This window comes from Pavona decussata, unplaced genomic scaffold (genome assembly GCF_977016875.1).
Source record: "Pavona decussata unplaced genomic scaffold, jaPavDecu1.1 SCAFFOLD_56, whole genome shotgun sequence".
NCBI classification, from domain to species: domain Eukaryota; kingdom Metazoa; phylum Cnidaria; class Anthozoa; order Scleractinia; family Agariciidae; genus Pavona; species Pavona decussata.
In genome coordinates this window covers 993,290-1,018,800 of record NW_028145478.1, presented here as the reverse complement: position 1 = coordinate 1,018,800, position 25,511 = coordinate 993,290, and the positions used below count along the sequence as shown (strand labels likewise).

The 25,511-nt window shown below is 39.2% G+C and overlaps 1 protein-coding gene across 4 annotated transcripts in view; it reads right to left on the bottom strand.

Annotated features, from left to right (window-relative positions):
* LOC146480063 (uncharacterized) overlaps window positions 1–25,511 on the bottom strand; it is a 56,411-nt gene that overhangs the window by 21,927 nt on the left and 8,973 nt on the right. For all 4 annotated transcript variants that reach the window (XM_085110134.1, XM_085110137.1, XM_085110136.1 and 1 more), the window contains exons 4-24: window positions 24,515–24,718; window positions 23,593–23,760; window positions 22,183–22,353; window positions 20,094–20,117; window positions 17,626–19,011; window positions 17,291–17,503; window positions 15,141–15,284; window positions 14,019–14,231; window positions 13,113–13,442; window positions 11,842–12,042; window positions 11,357–11,575; window positions 10,215–10,439; window positions 9,169–9,414; window positions 7,526–7,747; window positions 5,153–5,377; window positions 4,428–4,592; window positions 3,032–3,148; window positions 2,520–2,729; window positions 1,724–1,957; window positions 813–1,028; window positions 2–220 (exon numbers count right to left, since the gene is read on the bottom strand). In XM_085110134.1, the coding sequence (XP_084966260.1) occupies window positions 2–220; window positions 813–1,028; window positions 1,724–1,957; window positions 2,520–2,729; window positions 3,032–3,148; window positions 4,428–4,592; window positions 5,153–5,377; window positions 7,526–7,747; window positions 9,169–9,414; window positions 10,215–10,439; window positions 11,357–11,575; window positions 11,842–12,042; window positions 13,113–13,442; window positions 14,019–14,231; window positions 15,141–15,284; window positions 17,291–17,503; window positions 17,626–19,011; window positions 20,094–20,117; window positions 22,183–22,353; window positions 23,593–23,760; window positions 24,515–24,718 (5,352 nt within the window). The remainder of the gene's footprint in view (window position 1; window positions 221–812; window positions 1,029–1,723; window positions 1,958–2,519; window positions 2,730–3,031; window positions 3,149–4,427; window positions 4,593–5,152; window positions 5,378–7,525; window positions 7,748–9,168; window positions 9,415–10,214; window positions 10,440–11,356; window positions 11,576–11,841; window positions 12,043–13,112; window positions 13,443–14,018; window positions 14,232–15,140; window positions 15,285–17,290; window positions 17,504–17,625; window positions 19,012–20,093; window positions 20,118–22,182; window positions 22,354–23,592; window positions 23,761–24,514; window positions 24,719–25,511) is intronic.

Below are 25,511 nucleotides of genomic sequence, written 5' to 3'. Positions count from 1 at the left end.
CCACACTCTCCCTTTGATACAACTGTCAGCTCCTTGCCAGTAACACATGCTTCAACCTCTAGAGTGCAGTCATTTGGGTAACTTTGGCCATCAGATCCACAGACTGGCATCAGGATTAGTGGGCAAAGTTCATTACAAACACATGTAGCCAGTCCATCTACCACCTCACAATGTTGCCTAGGGTGACTGCATAATGCAATGTCACAAGGATCTGTGGGAACTGACAAAGCGAAGAAAAGAAATAAGACGAACTATCTAAGATAATATCTCAAGCAAGTGCTATATTGTTGACGTAAAGAACAGTGCCTCCTACTACGGAGGTATCTTGGCAAGGGCTATTGGAATCCCAACGATAATTATTATTTAATTTTTGATTTGGAGAAAAGCGCCATTCATTGACAAAACTGACAGTTATAGGTTTTGTTTAATTTGAGTAATTTAGATGTTATTAGATGCACAAACACTGTGTAGTAATAGTTTCCAGGAGCATGGAGCCCCCAGTTGTAAGCCCTCCATGTGCTTGAAAATTGTCAACTTGGTTTTTACTGTTTTGCCTAACTTTGTTCATTGCAAGGAGGTATTGTCACCTACTGAAGCTGGCAACCTGCTCCACTGGTGTGAGATGCAAGTTCGTCACAGTGTCATACCCACAGAACTGGTAACACACTTGGGTGGACAGAAACAATGCAGACTAACGTTTTATGGACCACTTACCAACACTTGCATGAGCAACCTGCCAATCATTTCTCATAACCGCTGCACTATTAACATTGTATGCAAACCATTCATGCTTATACTGTATTTGACCCTACCTTCGCATGCACCTTTATACTGCATCTCTACAATTCTGTTTGCCAGACAGCTCATGACTTCAAGGGCCATTGCATTGGGGTACGTTTGACCATCAGTGCCACACACTGGGTCCAAGTTTGCTGGAATAACCATTGGACACATGCACATTGCCATGCCATTCACCAACTGACACTCGTGATAAGGATGTGTGCATAGCCCTGGCACATCACACAAGTCTGGGGACAAAACACAGGTTTGGGTTAAATTACAGCAAGACAGGCAAGGTAGGTGGGTTAAGTCAAACTTGAGCCTAAGTGTACCGTATGGCCAGAGCTTAACCTTATACCCGTCGCACAAAGCAACTAGGAGTATTGCTACTCCCTCCTGGGTGGGATACTAGTCCACTACAGTGTTATCCCCAGTAACCATTTATACATGTGGGTGAAGCAAGGCATCGTGGAGTAAACAAACGAGACAGTAAAACAGAGACCAACCTAGCCTGAAACCAACAACCCTCCAATCGAAAGTCTAACAGGCCAACCACTATACCACTGTGCTCCATAGACAGTAACCCAGGATTACTATTAATTGTGAATTCCGGTTTATAGCTCAATGATGTGTTCCAGTAGATTCATTTTCCTGACATTTTGACTTTGTCTGCTTTCAAATTATAACTATAGGGGAGAAAAACGTGGAACTTTAAAATGATTTAAAATTTGGACTTCCGTTCTGTCTAATTGTATAATAATTATGCAGCCTTCCATGTGACTGTTGCAGAGAATTGTAACTTTACTAAGGCAACAGCCTCAGCTCAAACTTGCACTGTTAATAATAGAGGCCTGCGCCACGTCTTCAGATGTTCACCATGATCACTCTTTAACTTATGGCATCTAGAGTGTTCAAGGTTATAGAATCTGGAACTTTCACTCACTCTCAATCTCCTTGCTGCACTCTCCTTGGCTTGCCAATGTAATATTCTGACTCCTCTCACAAGCGTTTGCTCTGAGAACACAAGCATTAGAATATGTTTTTCCATCTGACCCACACACAGGAGCATATTCCATTGTGCACGCTGATGGCAGACAAATGCAGGCAGCTCCATGGGATGTCTTGACACATTTGTGAAGTGGATGGCTACATTTGGATTTCTCACAAGGATCTGGTTCTGTTGCGAACAAAATATACAAAAATTAGGTTAAAATTTAACAATCACAATTCAGTAAAGAAATAGAAAATATCAAGTAAATTTAACTTCAAGATGAAATGCTAAATGGCAATTATATACTTAATAAAACGGTGACCTTCAATTTAGGATTAAACATTATTTAGAGTGTAAGTCTCTTATTTAGTAATTCATTCCCAGAGAAAAACTATGGTGCTAACGTTTGAATGTAATGACCAAATTCTACCGGGATATTTATTATACTTCTTAATGTGATTCTAACTTGTCACTCTGTGGATCCATGAAATCCAATAAAATGAAAGCTACAGAGTTGATTAAGCAGTAAGTCCTCAAAGTCTAAGGACAAATTTACAAACGTTCCTACTTGATGGAGCACCACAACAATGTACTTTGACCTGACTGGTTACAGTGTTTACAACTTCATCCTAGAAACCACCTTGTGCAGCATAGCAAACAGCACCACAGAAAACTATCTCTGCATTTTCATTTGAGCTCAATGATTGAAAGGTCCATATAAAATATATTGTCTGAACAGCAAACTTACTGCAAGTTTCTTTGCTGGCTAAAGTGATCTTCTTCTGTTGAGTACAGGAGGCCACTTTCATTTGACACTCGTTATCATAAATATTTCCATCTGAGCCACAGACTGGTGCATAAAGTAATGGACAGACTTGTGGACAGACACATTTGCCAACACCATCGGCCTCCGTACACCTTGCATAATGCTCGCACTTCTTCATATTACATGGATCAGCTGCAAAACAAGCACATCACACTGTCACTGTGAGAATGACTTGATGTGTGTTACTCATGTGCCTCTACATGTATGTCATAAAACAGCTCAGAGATGTTTCAACTGACTGTCAAAAGACATTTCCTTTAATATCAGAGTTCTCTAGTATGGCATATTAGTTTACAAGAAGAGAAAATTTTTATTTTGGTATTATGCCTGGACATCCTTAAAACAGAATAACAAGGAATCAGTCAGTATAAAATGCAGACTGCAGACTGCAGTCTGCATTTTATACTGACCGAACAAGGAATAATAAACATTACCTGCACACTCTATTCCATTTCCTTCAAATCCTGGATTACAAACACATTGCCGACCTCCAGACACAAGTTCTATGCACTGGCCATTATGATGACACTTTTGGGGGCATTCAAGTTCGCCTAACAACAACAAAAACAACAAATAAATGTTATAAGGAAATAATGAATACAACAATTACACTAACCCGCAGGTAGCGTGGGTTAGTTACGCGGGATGCCCTGAGGGGGCATACCGTGTCTAAAAACAGGTCGATTTCTTTTTTTTTTTTTTTTTTTTTTTTTTTTTTTTTTTTTTTTTTCTTCCTCGTTGCTGCAAATCGGTACATTAATTTATTCATTAAACTCTCCCCTCTCCCACTCGGGATGTATTGTTCTGATTGTCTTCAACAACAGCAGGCCAATCAAAATCCATTCTTGTCGCTTATATCGCTAGGGAGGGGACCCACTCACCCTTACCTGTGTGACGTCAACGCATCATTTGATTTCTTCATTAAAACTGCATTAAATTGTGGCGCCATATTGTTTATAACATATTCTGGACTCAAGTGTGCCGTTTTCAAACATCAATTTCACCATTTTGAAGCGGCAAATCGAAAGAATAACTTCTAAGAAGCACCCGACATTTAAAACGGTGGAAATTGGTGAGTTCATGGCGAAGGAATCGTGCTTTGTTTGACAGTCTTAGACCACGACGCGAGACTGAAAAGAGGTCATTGAGAAGCTTACGTTATCGCAATGGAATTCCCGCAATTTCCCTTGAAACCCTGAGTAGCGTAACACAAGGGAAACAACGTGACGCGATCGTCGTGACTCAAACTATTCCATTAGCAAGGATAGTTTTATCAATCGGCGAAGCATACAGTTGGAATAAATGAATCAGCCCCAGCATCACGCGTAATGCCAGTGTAGCAGGCATCTTGTTAAATAATTATTGCCATGCTTTAGACAAACAGACAGAAAGAAAACAAAATTCGTGTTCATTAAGGAATATGTTTGTGAAAAAAGAGGGAAAGATAGGTTATTAAAAACCTAAAAAACCGATCTCTTCCTATTTAGTTTTACTGGAAATAACTCTACAAAGAAACTGTTCACTGAAAAGAGAATGGCATCCTTAGCTACATGTCTTCCCTTCCCCCTCTCCATCTCCCTGGTCTATTAAGGGGACACCATCTCATAACTTTTTGTGTAACATAATGGCAACAAGCTTGACACTCCCGGCCCACACCTACCTCCTCCTGTGTTAAACAAGTCTGTTTAACACAAAATCCAGGACCCTATGCCCATTATTTTGCAATCAAGATGATGTACTAAACCCAAACCCAGAGGAGAAAATCTTCAGTTCTCTGCTCAGTTTTATGCCATGGTTTGACACTGGAGACAAAAACGAGGCTCAACTCACCAAACTGAACACAGTCATTTTGACAGCCATTAAAACAGCACTTCCCTCCTCCTAGCACTTCACAATCAGCATTACTCTGACACATGTCTGCTCTGCGATCACACATTCCACCATGACCTTTCCATGGTCGTGGACAGACATGGGCTTTGCCGACTATGACTCCATCTGTGACACACAATAAGATTAAAATTACAGTTAGTAAGTTGCATGTTCATCACCCCAGGAAACAAAAAAATACCAAGTATACTTTACCTAGCAATGGACACTGAAAAAGATACCAAACTAACCTATCAATGTTAGACAAGGATTGTTTGGGATGATGGACAAATGTTCACAAAGGCTTTAAAACATTCTCTGCCTTAGCTTAGAGCTCCTCTCTTTTGCACATGACTGACAATGAGAAGAACTTTAGAACTTATACAGTCAAGCCAAAGGCACTAGCCCACTTTGAAAGCCCACTAGAATGGGCTTTTAAAGTATAACCTCTATGGTAAAAATTGACCCAAAACTCCAAAGACCATTACACAAAACAACAAATACTAAGTGAACACACATTTTGATTATTTTATTTATTTATTTATTTATTTATTTATTTATTTATTTATTTATTTATTTTTTTTTTTTTCTTTTGGGGGGGGGGGGGGGGGGATTCAAAACTGTCCTTTCAATAGTTCAGGGCACCAACATCAATACGAACAACTTGTTCATTGACTTTTTAAACTTACCACATTTTCCTGGTCTCACAACTCTAAGGGGAAGACCACTCTCACATGATTCAACCTCCATGAAACACTTGTTTGGATATGTCTTGCCATCAGAAGCACACACTGGGGCATACTCCCGTGTGCATGCCAAGTTACACACACATACTGCTGTGCCATTCTTAACCTCACATTTGTGACGCTTGTGGCTACAAATGCTTACTTCACATGGATCAATTAACGTGGAACCTGAAAAGGTGACGTTATGATTATGTCTCATGCACAGACAGAATTGCTTCTTAGTTGCAATCCTTTCACTCTCAAGGTAAGGCATTTTGTTTATATGAAAAAGGTGTTGTTAGAGTAGGAATAGAAAAAAAAGAAGGAGGAGGATGAATAGAAGGACAGGAGGAGGAGAAGGAAAAGAACAAAAAGAAGAAGGAGGAGGAAGAGAAAAAGAAGAAGGAGGAGGAGGAAGAGGAAAAGAGGGAGGAGGAGGAAGAGAAAAAGAAGGAGGAGGAGGAAGAGGAAAAGAAGGTGGAGGGGGAAGAAGAAAAGAAGGAGGAGGAGGAGGAAGAGAAAAAAGAAGGAGGAGGAGGAGGAAGAGAAAAAGAGGAAGGAGGAAGAGAAAAAGAAAAAGGAGGAGGAAGAAGAAAAGAAGGAGGAGGAGGAGGAAGAGAAAAAAGAAGGAGGAGGAAGAGAAAAAGAGGAAGGAGGAAGAAGAAAAGAAGGAGGAGGAGGAGGAAGAGAAAAAAAAGGAGGAGGAGGAGGAAGAGAAAAAAGAAGGAGGAGGAGGAGGAAGAGAAAAAGAGGAAGGAGGAAGAGAAAAAGAAAAAGGAGGAGGAAGAAGAAAAGAAGGAGGAGGAAGAGAAAAAGAGGAAGGAGGAATAGGAAAAGAGGAAGGACGAGGAGGAAGAGAAAAAGAAGAAGGAGAAGGAAGAGGAAAAGAAGGAGGAGGAAGAGAAAAAGAAGGAGGAGGAGAAATAGAAAAAGGAGGAGGAAGAGGAAAAGAAGGAGGAGGAAGAGAAAAAGAAGGAGGAGGAAGAGAAAAAGAAGGAGGAGGAGGAGGAAGAGAAAAAGAAGAAGGAGAAGGAAGAGGAAAAGAAGGAGGAGGAAGAGGAAAAGAAGGAGGAGGAAGAGAAAAAGAAGGAGGAGGAGGTGAAAAAGAAAAAGGAGGAGGAAGAGGAAAAGAAGGAGGAGGAAGAGAAAAAGAAGGAGGAGGAGGAGGAAAAGAAAAAGGAGGAGGAAGAGGAAAAGAAGGAGGAGGAAGAGAAAAAGAAAAAGGAGGAGGAAGAGGAAAAGAAGGAGGAGGAGGAGGAAAAGAAAAAGGAGGAGGAAGAGGAAAAGAAGGAGGAGGAAGAGAAAAAGAAAAAGGAGGAGGAAGAGGAAAAGAAGGAGGAGGAAGAGGAAAAGAAGGAGGAGGAAGAGAAAAAGAAGGAGGAGGAGGAGAAAAAGAAAAAGGAGGAGGAAGAGGAAAAGAAGGAGGAGGAGGAAGAGGAAAAGAAGGAGGAGGAAGAGAAAAAGAAGGAGGAAGAAGAGAAAAAGAAAAAGGAGGAGGAAGAGGAAAAGAAGGAGGAGGAAGAGAAAAAGAAAAAGGAGGAGGAAGAGGAAAAGAAGGAGGAGGAAGAGAAAAAGAAGGAGGAGGAGGAAGAGAAAAAGAAGGAGAAGGAGGAGAAAAAAAAGAAGGAGGAGGAGGAGGAGGAGGTAAGGCTTTCATGAGCCTTGTGGATCATCACTACCAGAGCTTATCCCAGGGTCTGTAGAATAAAGTGGCTAGGAGTATTTTTGCTACTGCCCCAGTATTAAGTGGCTAGAAGTATTACCCCTCCCCCCTCCTTCTCTGGATAGGTGGCTAGTCTATCATAGACAACTTCCCAGCATGAAGTGCAATGCTAGTCTATCACGGGATACCCAGAACGACATGCTAGCCCACCATAGGCTCCCCGGTAAGAAGTGTCTTGGAGTATTGCTACTCTCCCTAGAGGGAAGCTAGTCCATCACAGGCTACCCAGCATAAAGTCACTAGGAATACTTTTAAATACCACTAGCCATCCTTTCATGGATGCTAGTCCATCACAGGTTACACAGCATGAAGTGGGTAGGAGCATTTCTACTCCCTCTCGATGGGACGTCACTCCATCACAAAAATTTTACCACCTAAACATTTTGTCAAGTTTCCCTAACCTGTTTACATCCCCAGATGGAGAGAGGCTTGCAAGAGAGTGATGTGCATGAGAACAAAACACATTGACCCCTGCCTGGCCCCAAACGTTTTTCCAGGGTCTAAATAGACTAACCATTACACAACTGTGCTGCCCACCCTCTTCATTGGACACCCTCTAATTATTGGCTATTTTGGACAGAAACATGGAAAATAAAATACAAATATGTACTCACAGTCTCCATCATGGATCTTGGTAATGGCACCTCCACTTTCACAGTCAGCTATTCCCAATGAGCCTGGGTTTGGATATGTTACTCCATCAGAGCCACATACAGGGTAGTATTCCATTGTAACAAAATTAGGGCAGGAACAAGTTGCTGTCTTGTTTGTAACTTGACACATTGCAAGGGGATGGCTACAGTTGATGCTGGAACATGGGTCTTCAAACACTGAAACTTAAACAAATATTAAGATGTTCTTTACTGAGCTCATATCCAATGGAGGTCACCTTTAGCTTGCATCCCATGAAGATTGTTGGATATTTTAGATCCTGTAGCAAATGCAAAAATGTGCAGGATGCTGGCCATGCAGGGATACATAAACCAATTTTGCCTATTGTTGTTACCTTTTGTTTATTTTGTTTTTTCTATTTTAGAGAAATCACTCAGATGATTGATCTCACTTCACCCTTGTATGTTACATGCACTTTTGGTATCTAGCCTTATCAAACTGATCTTTCAATCTTTTGTGTGTCAACTAAATTACATTTTTTTTAGCACATTGTTTTATCGTTGTTTATATAATTAATTTTTTTATACTACTCTCGAGGACACTACAGTAAAACCTGTCTAATGACCCCTTAACTCTCTCACTCACTTAATTCTCACGTAACTCTCTCACTGAACCCTCTGACTTAACCATCTCACTTGCCAAAAGTAGTACAACTTGAATCAAGAGTTGTGCCTCTCACGTTTGAGTCTGGAGTGTAAAAAGTCTTGCAGTGTGACCATTCAACTGAAACCTACTGAGCAGTACTTTCTTGTCATGCTAATTTTATTCTGCAGTACAGTGGTTGTTACTTTAGAAACTGTTCATCCTGCATTCAAATAACATCTACAAAACAGAACTCTCCTGAGATGCTGATTATATGAGAAAAGTATGAGATGAGAATAGCGGAATTTTCCTTAAAGTTGAAACTGAAAATCCATATGACTGCAAAGTTCTTTAAGCCATAACATCTTAAAGTTGAAACTGAAATATCCATGTGACTGCAAGGTTCTTTTAGCCGTAACATCTCCTGTTCAAACTTCGTGGCAATTGGTCTACTTGGTAATTATGCCATACACAGGGATCCTGCAGTGTGATCATGCATTCAAATGAAAGCTGTTGATCCATTCTCTCTAGCAGTACTACATCCCAACCCTCAATTCTCACTTGCAATAAGCCCTACAAGATTAATAACCCTGGCATGGAAGGCTAGGGATCGATTTTATTTTAAGCAATGTGGTGTTTCAAGCTTCACCACCAAGTCTAACCAATTTTGAAAACCAAACTTCCGACCAATACAAGCCCCCCCCCCCCCCCCCCCACATACACACACACATGCACACAAAATGAACCTCTGAATAAATCACTAAAATGTTGAACGTAAACATAATTTTATTTGTAAATGTAATTTGTTTACCCATGGGGCACCAAAGAGCTCAAGCCTGTTTCAAAGGTGTCTGTGCATTCTGGGTCAAATTAGACTAATCTCAATTGTTTGAATAAATTTGTTTGCTGTCTACAGACTACAATTATTTGACATTAATCGTAAATATTGATTTGGGGTTTTCTAGGGAGCAAGAGTTGAAGAATTATGTTGCAATTTACTTACAGTTACCATCACCCTGTCTGCACTCCCCTTCATAGTCCACAGAGACAATCTTGTTTGCTTCACAGGTGAGGAGGTCCATCATACACTTGGTGGAGTAAGTTTGGCCATCAGCTCCACACACTGGGTCATACTCACGAGTACATACAATGTGTTCACAATCACAAACAGGCTTGCCTTCACTCTTAACTCTGCATTCCTGTAAAGGATGGCTACAGGTAACATTGCTACACGGGTCAGCTTGCTCTTCTGTAAAGTGAAAAACAAAAACAAATATTGACATTACTTTGATCAAACACTACTGCCAGTACACTTCTGCAAAAATATGCATTCCATACCATCAACCCTTTAAGCCCCAGAATCAACATACATATTTGCCTCACTGTTCTCCATGTAACATCATTCTTACAGTGCTAGATATAGCTGCTGAAACAATTTGTTTAAACATCAAGACATTCTATTTGAGGTGATCATTTCCTCTTTTCTCCTGCCCTGTTTGTTTGAACAAGAAGTGATGCCATAAGGTGAAATATAATTCAGGTCACTATGAGAGTTAACAGGCTTAATGTAATTTTACCAAACCCCTCCCCCGAAAATAATCTCCACTGTCGTGATGCAACATCAATTTCAATAATTAATTGTATCAGCAAACTGCTGTTTAAGATTAAGTGACCATCAAAAGACCCAACACGTGCACTAAACTGAATGTCTACAATCGTTTAGTTTTTAATCATTTAAATATGTGACTTTTAAAGGTATTAAGGTTCAGGCTCATATTTTCAAAAGGGACGAAAATAATGACACCTTTCTAAAAATGCTATACTAAAAAACCTGGCAACTGGATAGAATGTCATGGCGTTCTTGCCAGCTCAAAAATTAAAACTAAAAATTCTCTGGCATAAAAGACCCGTCATGTTACTGTACTTGTACAGTAAGCAAATTTATTTAAAGCATGCTGCCCTTCAGCACAGTTCTATTCTTCCTTCAGACATCATGCCATACTAATTCTCGTGTAAACAGTCGACAGGGCTGCATGTTCTGTTTCTTACCACACATTCCTGGCACTGCAGGTCGGATCAACACCTGTTGTTGACAGGAGGCATTCATCAAGTGACAAACACTATCATAAATAACTCCATCAGAGCCACACACGGGTTTCTTTTCATTACTACAACTTGGACGGCTTCCTGAACCAGGACAGACACATGTGGCACTACCATTGACAACATCACAATCAGAATAAAAACCGCACTCCTCTGATGTACAAAGATCAACTGAAAGAAAGGATTTATCAATATCAAGTCATGCATCATGAATCCTCCTCAAAGGGGCAATATTTCACAGAGTTTCCTGTATTTTGGTGAAAACTGCTCAAATATTTGACAAAAAAAACTTTTACTCTAGTGATTCCACCAAGGAATAACAAACTATAATCTGTTTTTTGTGAATATATATATTTTTCAAAATTCCAATACATTTATTTAATATTTTGATTTGTTCTGATCATGAACAGCTAACACCTGCAACATCAGCACACTAATCTTTTTATGGCAACACATTACCTTTAATTATCAACTGTTGATAAAATTTAACATTTATTTCCATTCTAGCCATCATTAAGCAAGCTTAATATTATTGTTAAAAAAATTGGACCATTATTTTAACATCTCCATCACGAAAATATTATTTGGCTATTCAAAATGACACCAAAAAAATTAAGGTGACTCCATACAGCTATTTGGTGCGCGTTAACTGGGTAAAAATGGCATGAGTGTGCACAGTTTTCTAACTGGCACACAAAACAAGGCCAGTTTTAGGCTGAATTTTAATATTTTCCCTGCAATTTCTCATCTTCCTACCCACACCAGGTGCTTAAGACACTGCTAATCCTAGAATCGTGCTGGATGGGTCACTCATATGAATCTAGTAAATGGTCTAGTTCACCAGGAGTCTCCCAGCACTGTAGCTCAGTTGCTACAAGTTCCAATCATCCCACTCACTCATTTACTGAAGGTCAAGGATACTATTCCCATCAGGAATGCAGATTTTATTCTGTCCCATAGCCATGACAAGATGAATGTTTCACTTTTCTTAGGACATGACCTTGCTGTCAAACCAGTTAAGCCAGTTGGTCGTAAACCAGTTGGTGTTGTCAAACCAGTTAAACCAGTTGGTCATGCTTCATTCTCACCTTCTTCACATTCTCCTATGTACTCTACAGCAATGTTCTTCTTTTTCAAGCATGCTGTACTTTTCATCACACACTCATTCGCATATGTGTTCCCATCTGTTCCACACACAGGATCATAATTCAGGGGACAAGCAATGTTGCATTTGCATTCCACTGATTTCCGGTCTTTGCTGGGGACACATTTTCCATAGTAAGGACAGGTGGTGGGCAAACATGGATCTGTAATGAGCAATGTTTATTATTCCTTTTGATACTTTTATGATTACCAATATAAATCATTTAACATCCAAGAAGGGACATCCTGCTAAAGTTGATTTCAACATTTAGCATGGAACATCCTCTTCATAAGCCTTGTGGTTACTTTTAGGTTTCGTCACTATTTCATCTTCCTTTGCTAAATCTGTGTTTCATAAATCTGTATTATAATTAACATATGACAAAACAAAACAAAAGAGATTGGAATCTCTGATTTTTTCATCTTTTACCTGGAACAGTACAGTTAGGTTGTCCTCTAGTCCTTGTTCCAAGCAATTCTGTGCCAAAACTGTCAACACACCAACAATGGCCAGTGGATGGGTGACACTGCATTTCATGAAATCTACCATCTTTCTTGCACCTTGGAACAAAGCGGCCAATGGGAGGGAAGAGAAATGACTCCTCATATCTCTTCTGACAGCTGGACAAACCTAATATATAGAGAAAAGGTATTCAAGATAATCAGAGTTATCACAAATACGGAGTCACTTCCTTATGCTGCAAAAACCTTTGTCAAAGTAGTCTATTGTATTTTGGGTTTCTTTGGAATCTTCTGTTTCATGTGTCACAATGGTTTCAACCCAAGAAATTGCCAAAGACGGATTCCTTAAACCCTTACATGTAAAGATCACTCAACTGTAAATGATTCTTAAACCATGCTACTTGATAGCACATTGACATAAGAAAAAGCAGGATATTTCATCCATGTAAACTGTACCACCCAAATCTCCCTTTCAAAGTCACTTCATTTCCTCCACTCAGGAAATATGGAAAAGCCATACCACAAACTGGTGACTACATCCTCTACTCTTTTTAAATAGCATTGAGGGTTCTTTAGCATCCCCTGTTAGGTTAGGTCCAAATCCCCTCTGCCTCCGGGATCCTCTGTTACTCCAGGCACCTTGGGAGCCCCCCGTGCCAAGGTTGCCATGGAAGCCTCCTCCAATTCAGCACCAACTCTCTTCCCTCCTCCCCCCCCCCCCCCCCAAAAAAAAAAGTTGAACTTATTGGTTATGAGTTTTATTATTGAAGCTAATAAAATTAAGCAAAGGTGAAAAGGCAAGCAGTATTCTCCAATAAACCCAAGAGGGGGTCCCCTCAGCTTCAGCAAGGACATACCCAGCCCTGGCCTTCAACGGCTATGATCAGTTTGCTTGCTAATTTTAATCTTATTGTTATGGATCATTGCTCGCTGTTGTTGTGCTAATAATTACTATTGTAAGTTGTGGATCATTGGTCCTCATAGATCTCTCCCTCCTGCTTGGCTAAAATCTGCTGTCATGTTCAGGTAAGTCTGTGCTTCTTTTCCACTGATTAGTGATTCAGTGCCACAGGCACTGGGGTGGCAGGTGGTGACAGGGTTGCCATGGTTCCTCCTTGTGACAGGAGATGAATCTGCTTGCATACCCCTCACTTTGCATACTCCTCGCATACTCACATACAGCATTTGCATCACTAAGTCAACAAAATATACAACAAGCCTTCACAAAATTTAACTCACCAGGGCTGACACAGTCATTTTGGCAGCCATTGAAACAGCAAATCTGACTTCCCCTGCAGTCAACATCTTGCTGACACATATCACCACGGCGGTTGCATAAACCTTCCTGATCTAACCATGGTTTTGGGCACTGTCCTGGCTTGGTCCCTCCTTTCTCATGAGCTTCTGTTGTGTTCACACACATTCGCTGGCAACCACTGAAGCAGCATTTCTCATTTTCTGCACAGTGATAGTCTATTCCACATCCATCACCCATTTTGTCACAAAAACCTGTCATTCCCTTCCAAGGTTTGGGGCAAGTTCCTTCCTTTCCAGCTCCTGATGTATGTTCTGATGAACAGGGTAAAAATGAGTTTTATGATATAAATATAACAATGCTTTAACTACTCTAACTGCACAACAATCAAGACTGCTTTTTATCACCAAGGGAAAAACACCAAATAGCTGAAAACATACAAGAAAATAGCAAGGGCAGAGTTACTCAAACCAGAACCAAAAGAGAAAATCACTGTAATAATATTAAACATCCAACACTTCCGCAATGTGAAGAGAACGGTTTATTCTTGAGTGTGGCACTGCTGGATATCCAAAATAATACAAAATTTATATTATTTTGGCAGACTAGCACATCAAATCTTGTGAGCACAACATTTTCGCAAGGCAGTCTGTGCTCCATTACAGAGAAGTCTGCCTTTTAGACTTCCTAACACAAACAAAAATCACACATTGGTAATTAAGGTTTTACCACATGGCTGTTTAACTGCATGAAAACATGAAGTATTTCAGAAAATGATCAAAATTTATTTTTAATACTGTCTGACACACAAGCCATGCTTTGAACATAGAACATTAGTGGGAAGCAAGCCCACTCATACAACCGCACCAACCAATATTGTTAAAACCTACCTCCTGCAGTACAATTCAGTACGCCTCTGATGCGTGTGCCTGGCAATTCATTGCCAAACTCGTCTACACACCAACAAAACCCTGTTGAGCCATGACACTGGATCTCCTCATAGTCTCCAGTCAATTTACAGCTGGGACTGAATGCACCGATTAAAGGAGGTTGGTCAGACGTTTTCTGTGAATCCTTTTGTTTCTTGCAAAGTTTTATACCCACTGAAATAATCAAACAGTAAGTGGTTAGATTGTCACTGTAACTGCAGTCAGCAATTAACCCTTAAAGCCCTTAAATAACATTAGACAAGCACCTAATTTCATTTCTCCTTATCATAAATCATTATACTTGTTTGAACATGCAACTGTCATGAGAATAAACTATTTAATAAGCATACAACAGTGTACTGTAAGAGTATTACTGTGTGCTCCAGAAACAGATTGACAGCTCTTAGCAAATGCTCATCAAAACAATATGACTTGTACTAACTTTTAAGCAAACTCTCTGACTAGTAACACTTAAAAGAAAAAACATACAAAATTATATATACACATGGATATCAGGGGTTTCTCATTAAGACTTTGAACAGGTGGACAAAAGGTAAGTGCACCTAGATGGGATAATTAATTTTGATATGCTTTGTCATGGAAAAGAAGTTAAGGGCAGCCAAGCAAAGCAGTGTTCACAGGTGGTCAATTTGTCCGGTTCCCAGAATTCAATGAAACAGTGAGGCAGTTGTGTGATATGTTGTATTTAAAGGCTTTATTAAGGGTTAATGATTAACCCTAGTAGGACAAATTACAGGGCAAACAATAACCCATTGATCGCCCCTGAGTTTTACTACTTTCCTTCTGAGCTGTTTGTTCTTAAGTCCCCCCCCCCCCCCACACACACACACACACACACAAAAAAAGAAAAATTGTAGCTAATATCCAGAATACCAAATTTGTTAAGGGTTGGTGTTAGTAAACAAGTAAGTAATATCTTTAACAAGGGTGTATGGGACTTAATAGCATGACTACTAAACTTAATGGCCCTCTTAGAATTAAATATTTGAGGAGGGGAATCAAGATAGCTAGGAGAAGGGGTGCTTAATTGAAGAGAAGTCTTAGCTTTACATTTATCCATACCTGGTGACACACAGTCATTTTGGCATCCATTGAAACAACATCTTTCACCTCCACCACAATCCGAATCCAGAAGACACATATCACCCCGGTAATCACAGAATCCTTCTTGGCCTTTCCATGGTTTTGGACATTTGCCTGGTTTTGCTGACAGTATACAAATTAAAACTTGTTGATGGTCTTTCAATCATACTTTACTTTTTTTTAACCTAGGACTGAGCTACACGCTCATCAATTAACAACAAGAATTTTTCTTTTAAGAAAAGACATGCAGGCTTATCAAGAAGCCACACTCTTGCCCCACTCTACACCCAATTGAGCAAAATTGAATACTTTGGGAACATAGTCCCTAACCTGGGATCCCTCCCCCCCCCCCCCCCCCTCCTTTCCTCCTAGAAAAGGCTCCATTTTTGTGCAGGAATGAAAGTACCTGATCAGAAGCATCCCAATCTCACCATCAGATAACATGAGCCTGATGTTGAATTATAAACAAAAGACAGTCCTAAAATTAATGTGAAAATAAACTTCAGAATGTTGCTGATTGTCCCAAGTACTCAGCCCTTATACATGTAGCTGAAATGCCGGTGGTTACACGTTTTTTGGCATCGCCATAATGTTTTAAAGATTCCAAAATCAGATCTGCGTCCAAAATGTCAAAAGGAATTTTTCACTTTTACCCCAAATCACTTGCATCAGGCATAGTTAATGACGTTCCATGCACCTTTGAAATTTTTTGCTGAGCAAAAACCCTTTTCAAAATATTTTTACATTTTATGTTATTTTTTATTTTTTTTTTTACTAGTTTGGGGTCTTTGAAGTGCTTGGCTTTCCAAGATGAAAAAGAAAAAAGAAAGAAATTTCCTCTCTGCCAAATGGCTGGACTTGAACTCTCAACCACCGGATCAGCTTGTTGATGCTTTGACCAGGATCTGGGGTAAGTTCACGACCAAGACAAAAAAATACACTTAGAAAAATAGACATCAACAAGAATGGGCAAAAAGTGTTCTATATGCGACAGCTGCTTAATTAAAAAAATCAATTAAATACTAATAATGAATCAAAGGTTGATTGGTTTTATTCTCTGAACACTAGCTTAAGATCTGGAAATGCATGGCACTTATCTTTCCTGGACACCAGATGGGACAGGTTACTGGTAACAGGATTTTACTTTTTTAGGGTACCTTGGGCAATGGAAAAGGAACTACAAGAAATGCAATGCATTACATCTGAATTGGACTATTGTCATTATGACAGTTGTGGCCAAGGAAAGATTGAAATGAGCAGCTTGGAGCAAAAGTGAGGTTGGAAATGAGTGGCTTGCATCTGATCCAACTTTCCATTATGGGAGAAGATAAAATGTTACCATTTTTAAAATGTTAATAACCAGACAAACCATTTTCAAATGATATTTTTTCTGCTTGTTTACAAAGTAACGGTTATTAAGTACTAGCATTATTGTCCAAACATACTGGGCCCAGTTGTTCAAAGCCAGATTAATTAAGCTAATCCTGGATAAGTGGAACAGTTTAATGATAATGATAACGATAATGATAATGATAATGATAATGATGATGATGATGATGATGATGATGATGATGATAATGATAATGATAATGATAATGATAATGATGATGATGGTGATGATAATGATAATGATAATGATAATGATAATGATAATGATAATGATACTGATAATGATACTGATACTGATACTGATACTGATACTGATAATGATAATGATAAGAAGAAGAAGAAGAAGAAGAAGAAGAAGAAGAAGAAGAAGAAGAAGAAGAAGAAGAAGAAGAAGAAGATATTTATCCAGGATAACTGCATCAGTTCTAAAGAAAACTGCTATTAATGCAGGTCCTGCTAATCACTAATCAATGAGGATACTTCAAAGAGATTTTGGTCCTTTAGATCTGAATTACGCTATTTAATTTACCGGTACCATTAGTTTAAGATAAGCATTTAAAAACATTTTTAACAAGCAATATGGAAACTTCAGTTAACTTTTAATTGTGGATAAATTAATCGGCTTTTGAACAACCAGGCCCTGTACTGTCTGACCAAAGACCTGGACCATTCTTGGTTGGACACTTGCCTGACTGTCATTTTGCAGTACTGTTTACCGGCCCAGAGTGGCATCATCTTACCTTGAGGTAAGCAGACTGCTGAACCTCTCACTGTTGTGTCTGGGATCTTTACACCATCTTTGTCCACACACCAGCAGTACAGCTCATGACATTGTTGATCTTCATATTGTCCGTCTGGTTTACATTTTGGCACAAAAACACCCAACATTGGAGGGTCCATTGCTAGCTTGTCCAAAGCAGATAGTGTTTCCTCCTCGCATTTTGTCAAATTCACTGAAAGACAAAACAGGATTATGCTGTATTCAAGGTTACAGTCTTAGAGGGCCCACTAAATAAGAAACTGTAAGTGCACACAAATATAATTTGAACCAATTTATCACGCTAACCAATCTAACCTGGCCTGACACAATCTTTTTGACAGCCACTGAAACAGCACTTGGCCCCAGAAAACTGACAGTCATCATCTGTCTCGCACATATCTCCTCTTTTGTTACAAGGTTGTTCTTTCCATGGATTAGGACACTGTCCAGGCCTTTCTGAAAACTTGCTTGTGCTGGGCTTCACACAATCACGCTGGCAACCATTGAAGCAACACTTCTCTGACTTTTCACAATCAATGTCCACACTGCACATGTCTCCACGACGATCACAAATTCCATCTTGTCCCTTCCATGGTTTTGGACACAACCCTACTTTAGTCACTGGTGCAGGATCAATGCAATCGTTTTGACAACCATTAAAACAGCACTTAGCAGTTCCATTGCAACTTGAGTCATCACTGCACATGTCTCCACGGCGATCACATATGCCATTAAGACCCTTCCATGGCTTTGGGCACTGACCATCTTTTGGAACAATGTAAACTTGAGGCGGGGTCACACATTCATTTATACAGCCTGTAGCACAGCACTTGTCTTTACCTTCACAGTCATTATCATTTTCGCATTCATCTTCAGTAACTTCACACAATTCACGAGGGATAAAATCTGCTGCTGGACACTGACCAGGTTTAACTACAATGGGTGGAGTGATGCATTCTTGAATACAGCCTGTAGCACAACACTTGTCTCTGCCTTTACAATCCACATCTTCCTCACACTCGTCTTCATGTACATCACACAGATTAGGTGGAATATAATCCACAATAGGACACAGACCAGGCTTCTTTTCAGCTGGTGGGGTAATGCACTCTTGAAGACAGCCCGTCGCACAGCACTTATCTCTACCTGGACACTGCGTATCATGAGTACATTTGTCTGCTGTATCTGAACAGTTCTCAGGTGGAATATAGTCAGCAAGCGGACACATGCCTGGTTTTGGGCTTGGTCTCGGTCTCTTCTGACACTCATTATAGCACCCATTAAAGCAACACTTGAGATGACCAAAGCAATCACCATCCTCCTTACATTCATTTTTGGTGGTTTTACAGAGCTGAGGATTTATAGCATTCAACCCTGGACAAACCCCAGGTTTTATGCTTTGACTCGCCTCTGGTACACTGCAGTCTCTTTGGCAGCCATTGAAACAACACTTTCGAGTTCCAGGGCAGTCAACATCCTTGTTGCACATGTCTCCTCTCTTGTTACAAATGTTTGTATTTTGCGACACTCTGGGGCATTTGCCTGGCTTGTTTTCACTGACTGGCAGAGCACATGCTTTCCCACAGCCAAACTGACAGCACTTCTGATCATCCTCACATTCATCATCTGATTGGCAAGTGTCTCGTGATGTAATACAAAATATAGGGGGACTCCTTTGCCATGGACAACGACCAGGCTTCACTAGACAATGGACAAAACAATAACAAGTTATTTTTCATTGTGGCAAGTGGGAAGCGTTTGTGGGAAGTGCTTTTTATGTGCTCTGATTGGCAACTCAAGCTACAAAGAGCATGCACTCCTTATAGTATTTGTCTTGGAGTATACACCCACATTTTTTCACCAGGTTATCAAAAATAATGTATCTGACTGGGGCTGGCTATCTACTGCTTTGGTACATTGCTACAAAAATTATTCATTGCAGTGGAATCAGCTTCAATTTCAGTGAATATTGTATTTCCTATTTAGCCCCCTCCCTCTCAGAGATAAGCACCCCACACCCCCTTCCCCCCCCACCCAGCCCCTCTGTGAGACCTAAAACAATAAGCCCCTCAAGTTGTTAAAAGGACCAAAATAATTATTAATAGCAATAATTTATTATTGCTATTAAAATAATTTATTATTTTATAATAAAATAATAAAATAATATGAAAATAATAAAAATAAGTTATTATTGTTCATTACATAAATTAAAGGTGCAGTCACAGTTCTGTACAGAATGCACATAGTTCACTGCCCTGCAAACCTCTGTGCCATGCTCTCCCATGGCCCAGGAATATATGCATGTGATGCTGGGTCATATGTATCAGCATTTCCATGCCCCTCCATGCTCTATCCATTCCAGTCACCAACACAAAACTCCCTGGACAGAAACTTTATCCATACTGCCGTCAGAAAAGCTAGCTTACCAGAAGATATTGTCGGTGTAAAGTGCCGCATGCACCAACTTCTCCAGAACCACATGATTGTTATCCCTATGATTTTGTTACTTGTTTATGCAGCTAGTTTTTATTTATACTCATTAAACATGCATAGAACTGCTGTGAGCCACTGATTGGCCTGCTGGAGCTGTCACTCTCTCGTTGGCTTATTAATTGTTCACTTCTGCACAAAAAATTAAGGCCAGGAGCATGAAGTTTAGATTTGTTTTTCTAGTTTGCTCAGATTTGATGTAGATTGTTTGTGTGTGGCCTACATTGCAAACAAATAATTCTTTGAATTTAAACAAGAAGATCAAGAAAATCTTTTGACATAATCCAGCATACCTTTGACGGCTTGGCTAGAAACAGCTAAAAGGTGAAGGAAAATAACACAATCAGTGATGGGTCTGCGAAATCTGCGAGCCAGCGAGCCATGCGAGCCACCGTGCGAGTCACGCGAGTCATGCGAGTCATGCGAGTCATGCGAGCCACAGTGCAAATGTTAAGAATTTTTATTTGTTTTATTTACATTCGCGTGAAAAAATTTTGGACGAATTTTTTTCTTTGTTTTTTTTTTTTTTTTTTTCGTTTTTGTTATAATTTTGGAGAGAATTTTGCCTATTCAAAATCGCCCAAGATGCGCAAAAAAAATAAAAATACGCAAAAATTTATTAAGGTTCAAGACTTCAGAAAGAAATCCGAGAAAAACATACGGCTGCACCGCTACTCGAATAGGTATCTATTGACAACATGTCATTCATTGATATTCACGTGGAACTTCATTCAAGGAAAAAAAAAAAAAAGAAAAAAAAGAAAAGAAAAGAACAGCACTTCGATCTCCGTGTGTTGGCGTCAAGAATGGTGAGTAAATCACGCCATTTTAACAGGTTTGGTCTTTGGTCGAGAATCAGAGTTGTCAGAACTCTGTCGGTTGGCTGATTGCTGCATGTGGTTGTCCTTTCCCTTAGACAAGTCTTTCTTCAAAACTCGCCACTAGAGTGGCAGAGGCTGGTTTCAAGATAGCATTCGACCCACCAGCTGACGGCAAATGCTTCTGTTACGCTGCTTCTTTTCAAATTGAATTTAGTGCGACAATATTGACTTCGCTCATCTTTGAGTACTCATTTATCATACCTTACAAGATTGGAATGACTCTGACAATCAGTCCTGACGTGTCAATTAACAAAAAACTGAAATATGATGGTTTGCGTTGTCCCACTGTAAGAATTAAATATTACGATGTTATTCATCTTGTTCCGATGCTCTTGTTCTTGTTCTTATGTGAATGTAAATACAACAAATAAAAATTCTTAACATTTATACTGTGCCTCGCATGACTCGCGTGACTCGCATGGCTCTCACGGCTCGCATGGCTCACACCTTGGCTCGCATGGCTCGCTGACTCACAGATTTTTATCACTCATCAGTGATGAAGGCAATAATTTATTTGTTTTATAATTATATTACTTCTTCACTTACATGTATGTATCTATACTCATATGTTTGTCCTTTTATTATTAGTTAGCATTTCCCATTGTCCAACCTATCCACATTTTGGCATAAAGCAACATTTTGGTAGTACACTGTAAACATTATGTCTAAACCAGCACTGGTTGAAAGCTCACACAGAATTATCACCCCTCTATTCTGGAGACCTTTGGCAATTTTATTTTATCCAGGACTCAAGTTTGTCATGATTATTACAGTCAATCCATGTCACGCATGACTGGTATTTTTGAAGTTTAAACGGAGTTTTGAAATTTAGATGTCAGCTTTGAACATCTCCAATGAGATTTCAGAGTTCCCATAGAAATTTCCCTAGTTTATTAATGGTATAAAGCTTTCAATTTTTCTTTATATTACAGCATTAAGTATTTCAAGAATAACAATTGTTTCCCAAGTATTTTGAATCTTTTAGTCAGTTAATGCGTCTTTTTTGGAAGGATTTCCAGAGAAAAGTTTAACATTCCATTCACATGTCGGACATTACAAAGAGAAATTTGAATGTTCATTTCATTCTCGAAAATACTGGTCGCACGTGATGTGGATTGACTGTAAGACACAGACTCTACACATCCATGTTGCTCACAATCCTATCTCTACTTTGAGACAACTATGTCTAACAACTGCTGAGGACAGATATAAACCAAGCTACAAACAGGGACAAGATATGCTGCAATTTCCATGCCACTTATATATTTGGCGAGGCTGGCTGATAATTATTTAAAATGTTTGCTTGGAGTAGAATAGAGTTTTATTAACTGTGATTGTCTGTTATTATCTTCAACTTCACACAATATCTTGCACACGGTGTAACTTGTTTCCATATGATGAAAGAATTTTGAGCAGCTCTTTTACAATCATATATATAAGCTACCATAGATTATGATGCAGACAGTACCATGTGTGGTACCTTTCATGTGTGCCTTCTCACCTTTTTGGCACTTTTCCTGGCACAATTCCAGAGTAGGGAATCTGTTGCTGTTTCCCTGGCAGCCACCATAAATAAACTTATTACACTGTCCTGAAGTCTGGTTGTAAAAATACCGTGGTAGATATGCCTTGCAGGGTCCAGGTTTGGGGGTTAACCCACAAATATGTTCAGCTGACAGGAAATGAACAATTTGTCAGTGAAAAGATAAACATACATGTTCTAGTGTAGATTTACATGTTTAATACACGTACTAGAAGGAATGAACAGAAATAGTAACAGCTAGGTTTTAGTAAACATTCATTTAAGGTTACCATATATCTTTAGAGGTGTCTTGTGTCCATGCGATGTAGCTTGTCCAGTTTATACTGTAGATACCTAAACCTTCATTTCAAAGAAGTTTAAATAGCTGGCTATCAAACCAAGAATTTTGAAATAAAATGATTTGTTGAATTTTTCACTACTTCTGAATGCAAGCATCCAAATCACCTTTTGAAAGCTTAAAAAACATGTCTGTGTTTTGCCATATTCAATTGCAGTGAAAAGTTACAGAACATTTTCAAAATAGGATTTAAAAAAATGTGGACTGATCGTACAAAAATTGCGCTCTCTGAGAAAAAAATATTTCAAAAGAAAAAATTTGCAGACACTTTTTTGTATGTTAAACTAGGCACTGTCCAAATCTCAAGGCAAACAAACAAATTCCCTTTGAGTTTTAGCTCTTTAAAACGTCCCCTTCAAGTGAAAAAAATTGATTTGAGAAAACAGCACTAAAACTTCGACAACTCATTTTATTTCAAAATTCTTGGTATAGTTGGATAGTCAGCTCTATAAGCATTAATTTGATGAAGGGGTTAATACATGTATATTTTGTAGGTTAAAATGAATCCAGGTTAAAATGATTTCAACCTAGGTTGGTTTGCATTTTCCTTTGTTTAAGGTTGGGTAATTTACATCTGAAACAAAGGAAAATACAAATCAACCTAGGTTGAAATCATTTTAGCCTGGGATTCATTTTAACCAACAACAATAATATCCTCAGTTTAAACCAGACTTGTGCTACATCACTTAAACATGAGAGACTTCAAAAGGTATATGGTAATCTTACTTGGAGCAAAGTTTACAGAAAATAATGTTTAAAAATTAATGAGCTTCAACTGGAGTGAAGATGATACTTTAAATGGAAGATTGGATTTGATTACCACCTGCAACACTCTTTAGGGAACTTACAAGAAAGCATACCTGTCAACCCACGGAGTACAAAAATCTGGAGACGTCTAGAAATCTGTTCTCTTTGTTCCGCGGTCCCAGCAGAACCATGTCATCAAGCCTACATTTAGGGCTTCAGTGGGGGAGGGGGGGGGGGGGGGGAGAGAGAGAGTGGTCATACTGGTAACAAGGTGCTGTTCGTACCTGAGCAAGTCTCCTCACAGTCCTCTTTTGTCTTAAAGTTGTTTGCATTCTCATTGCAGCCACCAAAGATGAAAGACTTGCATTTTCCTTTTTGGGTGTTATAAAACCATCGAGGAAAATACCCCATACAAAGGCCAGGACGCTTAGGCAGACTGCAAATATCGCCAGCTAAAAAAGATTGAAGTTATTAATCATGCACAAAATGTAAATTAAATTTACATCCAATTTGTTCCAGAGTTAACTAAAACACTTAAAATTCAGCCCTCCCAAAAAGTTCAGCCACCAGCAATTTTGGTACCTATAAATCAATATCATTTGAATGTCAATTGCTTCTGATTTTCCCTTTCGACATGGCTCTTTCTGCCTACTGGTCCTGTTACCAGTATACTGTAAATAGTTTGAACCCAGGACTCATAATAAGTAGGTATTATTACGGTGTAGTCCGGAGAAGGACTGTTAGAGGTAACATATGTCTGACATTTCGACAACTTGGGTGGAAGTCATCTTCAGAGTCAAGTAAATTGTGGAACATCAGCAGATGGCAAAATGTCTCTGGTTGTTGACCAATAGAGATGTTATATTCTTTGGTCATTTGTCAGTTAAGCTGTGATGTTATTGGCTGTGAAGAAGTTGTAAAAAGTGATTGGTGTGTTTCGATCCGATTCGAGGCTGAAGGAGAATGAAGGACCTCACCAGACATTATTATAAGCTTCAAGATAACCCCACCCCAAATCCCTTTTCATAAATTCAATGACCTGTCCCTAAAGCATTGTATGCTATCAAACTGGTCAGAGAAGAGTGACTAAGAAGCCAAACTAGCAGTTCATGGAGGTGGCATAAAATAAAAATGGTGTACATGGTAAGCAATCATAAAATAGTATTCATGGCAGCATAAGAACTGAAGTGGCATGACGTCACTCACCGGCATGGGAGCACTTTCTCAAACACAACAATTTGCTGTCAAAATTGTTTTCATTTCCACCAACTCCACTATACAGGAATGGATAGCAGTGTGCACTTTTGCTGTCAAAGTACCAACGAGTTGTGAGATTGGTGCCTGTGCCAATAAGCTTTTCCAAATGGCAGATGTGAGCGGCGGCCACATTATTGTCCATTGTGTCAGGATCTGAAAAAAAAAAAAACAGGGTCCAAATCACATTTAATCTGACTGTATGCTTTTTAAATTAAACTGGGTGAAAAGCTAACAAATAGAAGGCAAGATTAACTTAAGCCTCATTAAAGTGGTTTTCAATTGAGTGTTGAAAGTAATTGCACGTTGGCTTTTTGGTTTTGCATTACCATAAGGCTCTGTGATTGGTTGACAACACTGCGCCACTTTTTCAACCAAAACCAATCATTACTCAATTGCATGCGTTTCCCGCACTTGGCACCGATTGCATGCATTTGCTTTGAATTCTGATTGGTTCATTGCACTGGTTTTACAAGTCGGCTGTGATTGGACAACAAAATTATTCCTATCTCAACAAGAATTTTTGCCAAGCATGACACTCAAATGTAAACAAAAATTGGTAATGAGATATAAAAGACGCTTCTAGATGAACCTGGTTGCCAGGAAAAGGTCACTGAAATTCATCCCATGCCTTTTGGAGATACACGTGATTTTATGACACTTTGGTGGTTAATTAACATTTATTGGAAAAAGCTTTTTTCCTCAAAAACTTGCACAGATTTCAACATTTCATTCTTCTGTTAGTCAAAATAGTGTCAAATTAAAAAAAAATACCTTCAAATTAACTGAAAAAAGTATTTTTTCATACAAGAATCCCTGCAAACCTTGGATTACCGTTAAAACAATCACTTTTGTGCTGATAGGATGATTTTTTAGTATGTGCTCGCTTGATTTAAATTAACTACCCCTGTAGCTGCTCAAAACCATGCAAGAGAACATCTACAGAGTA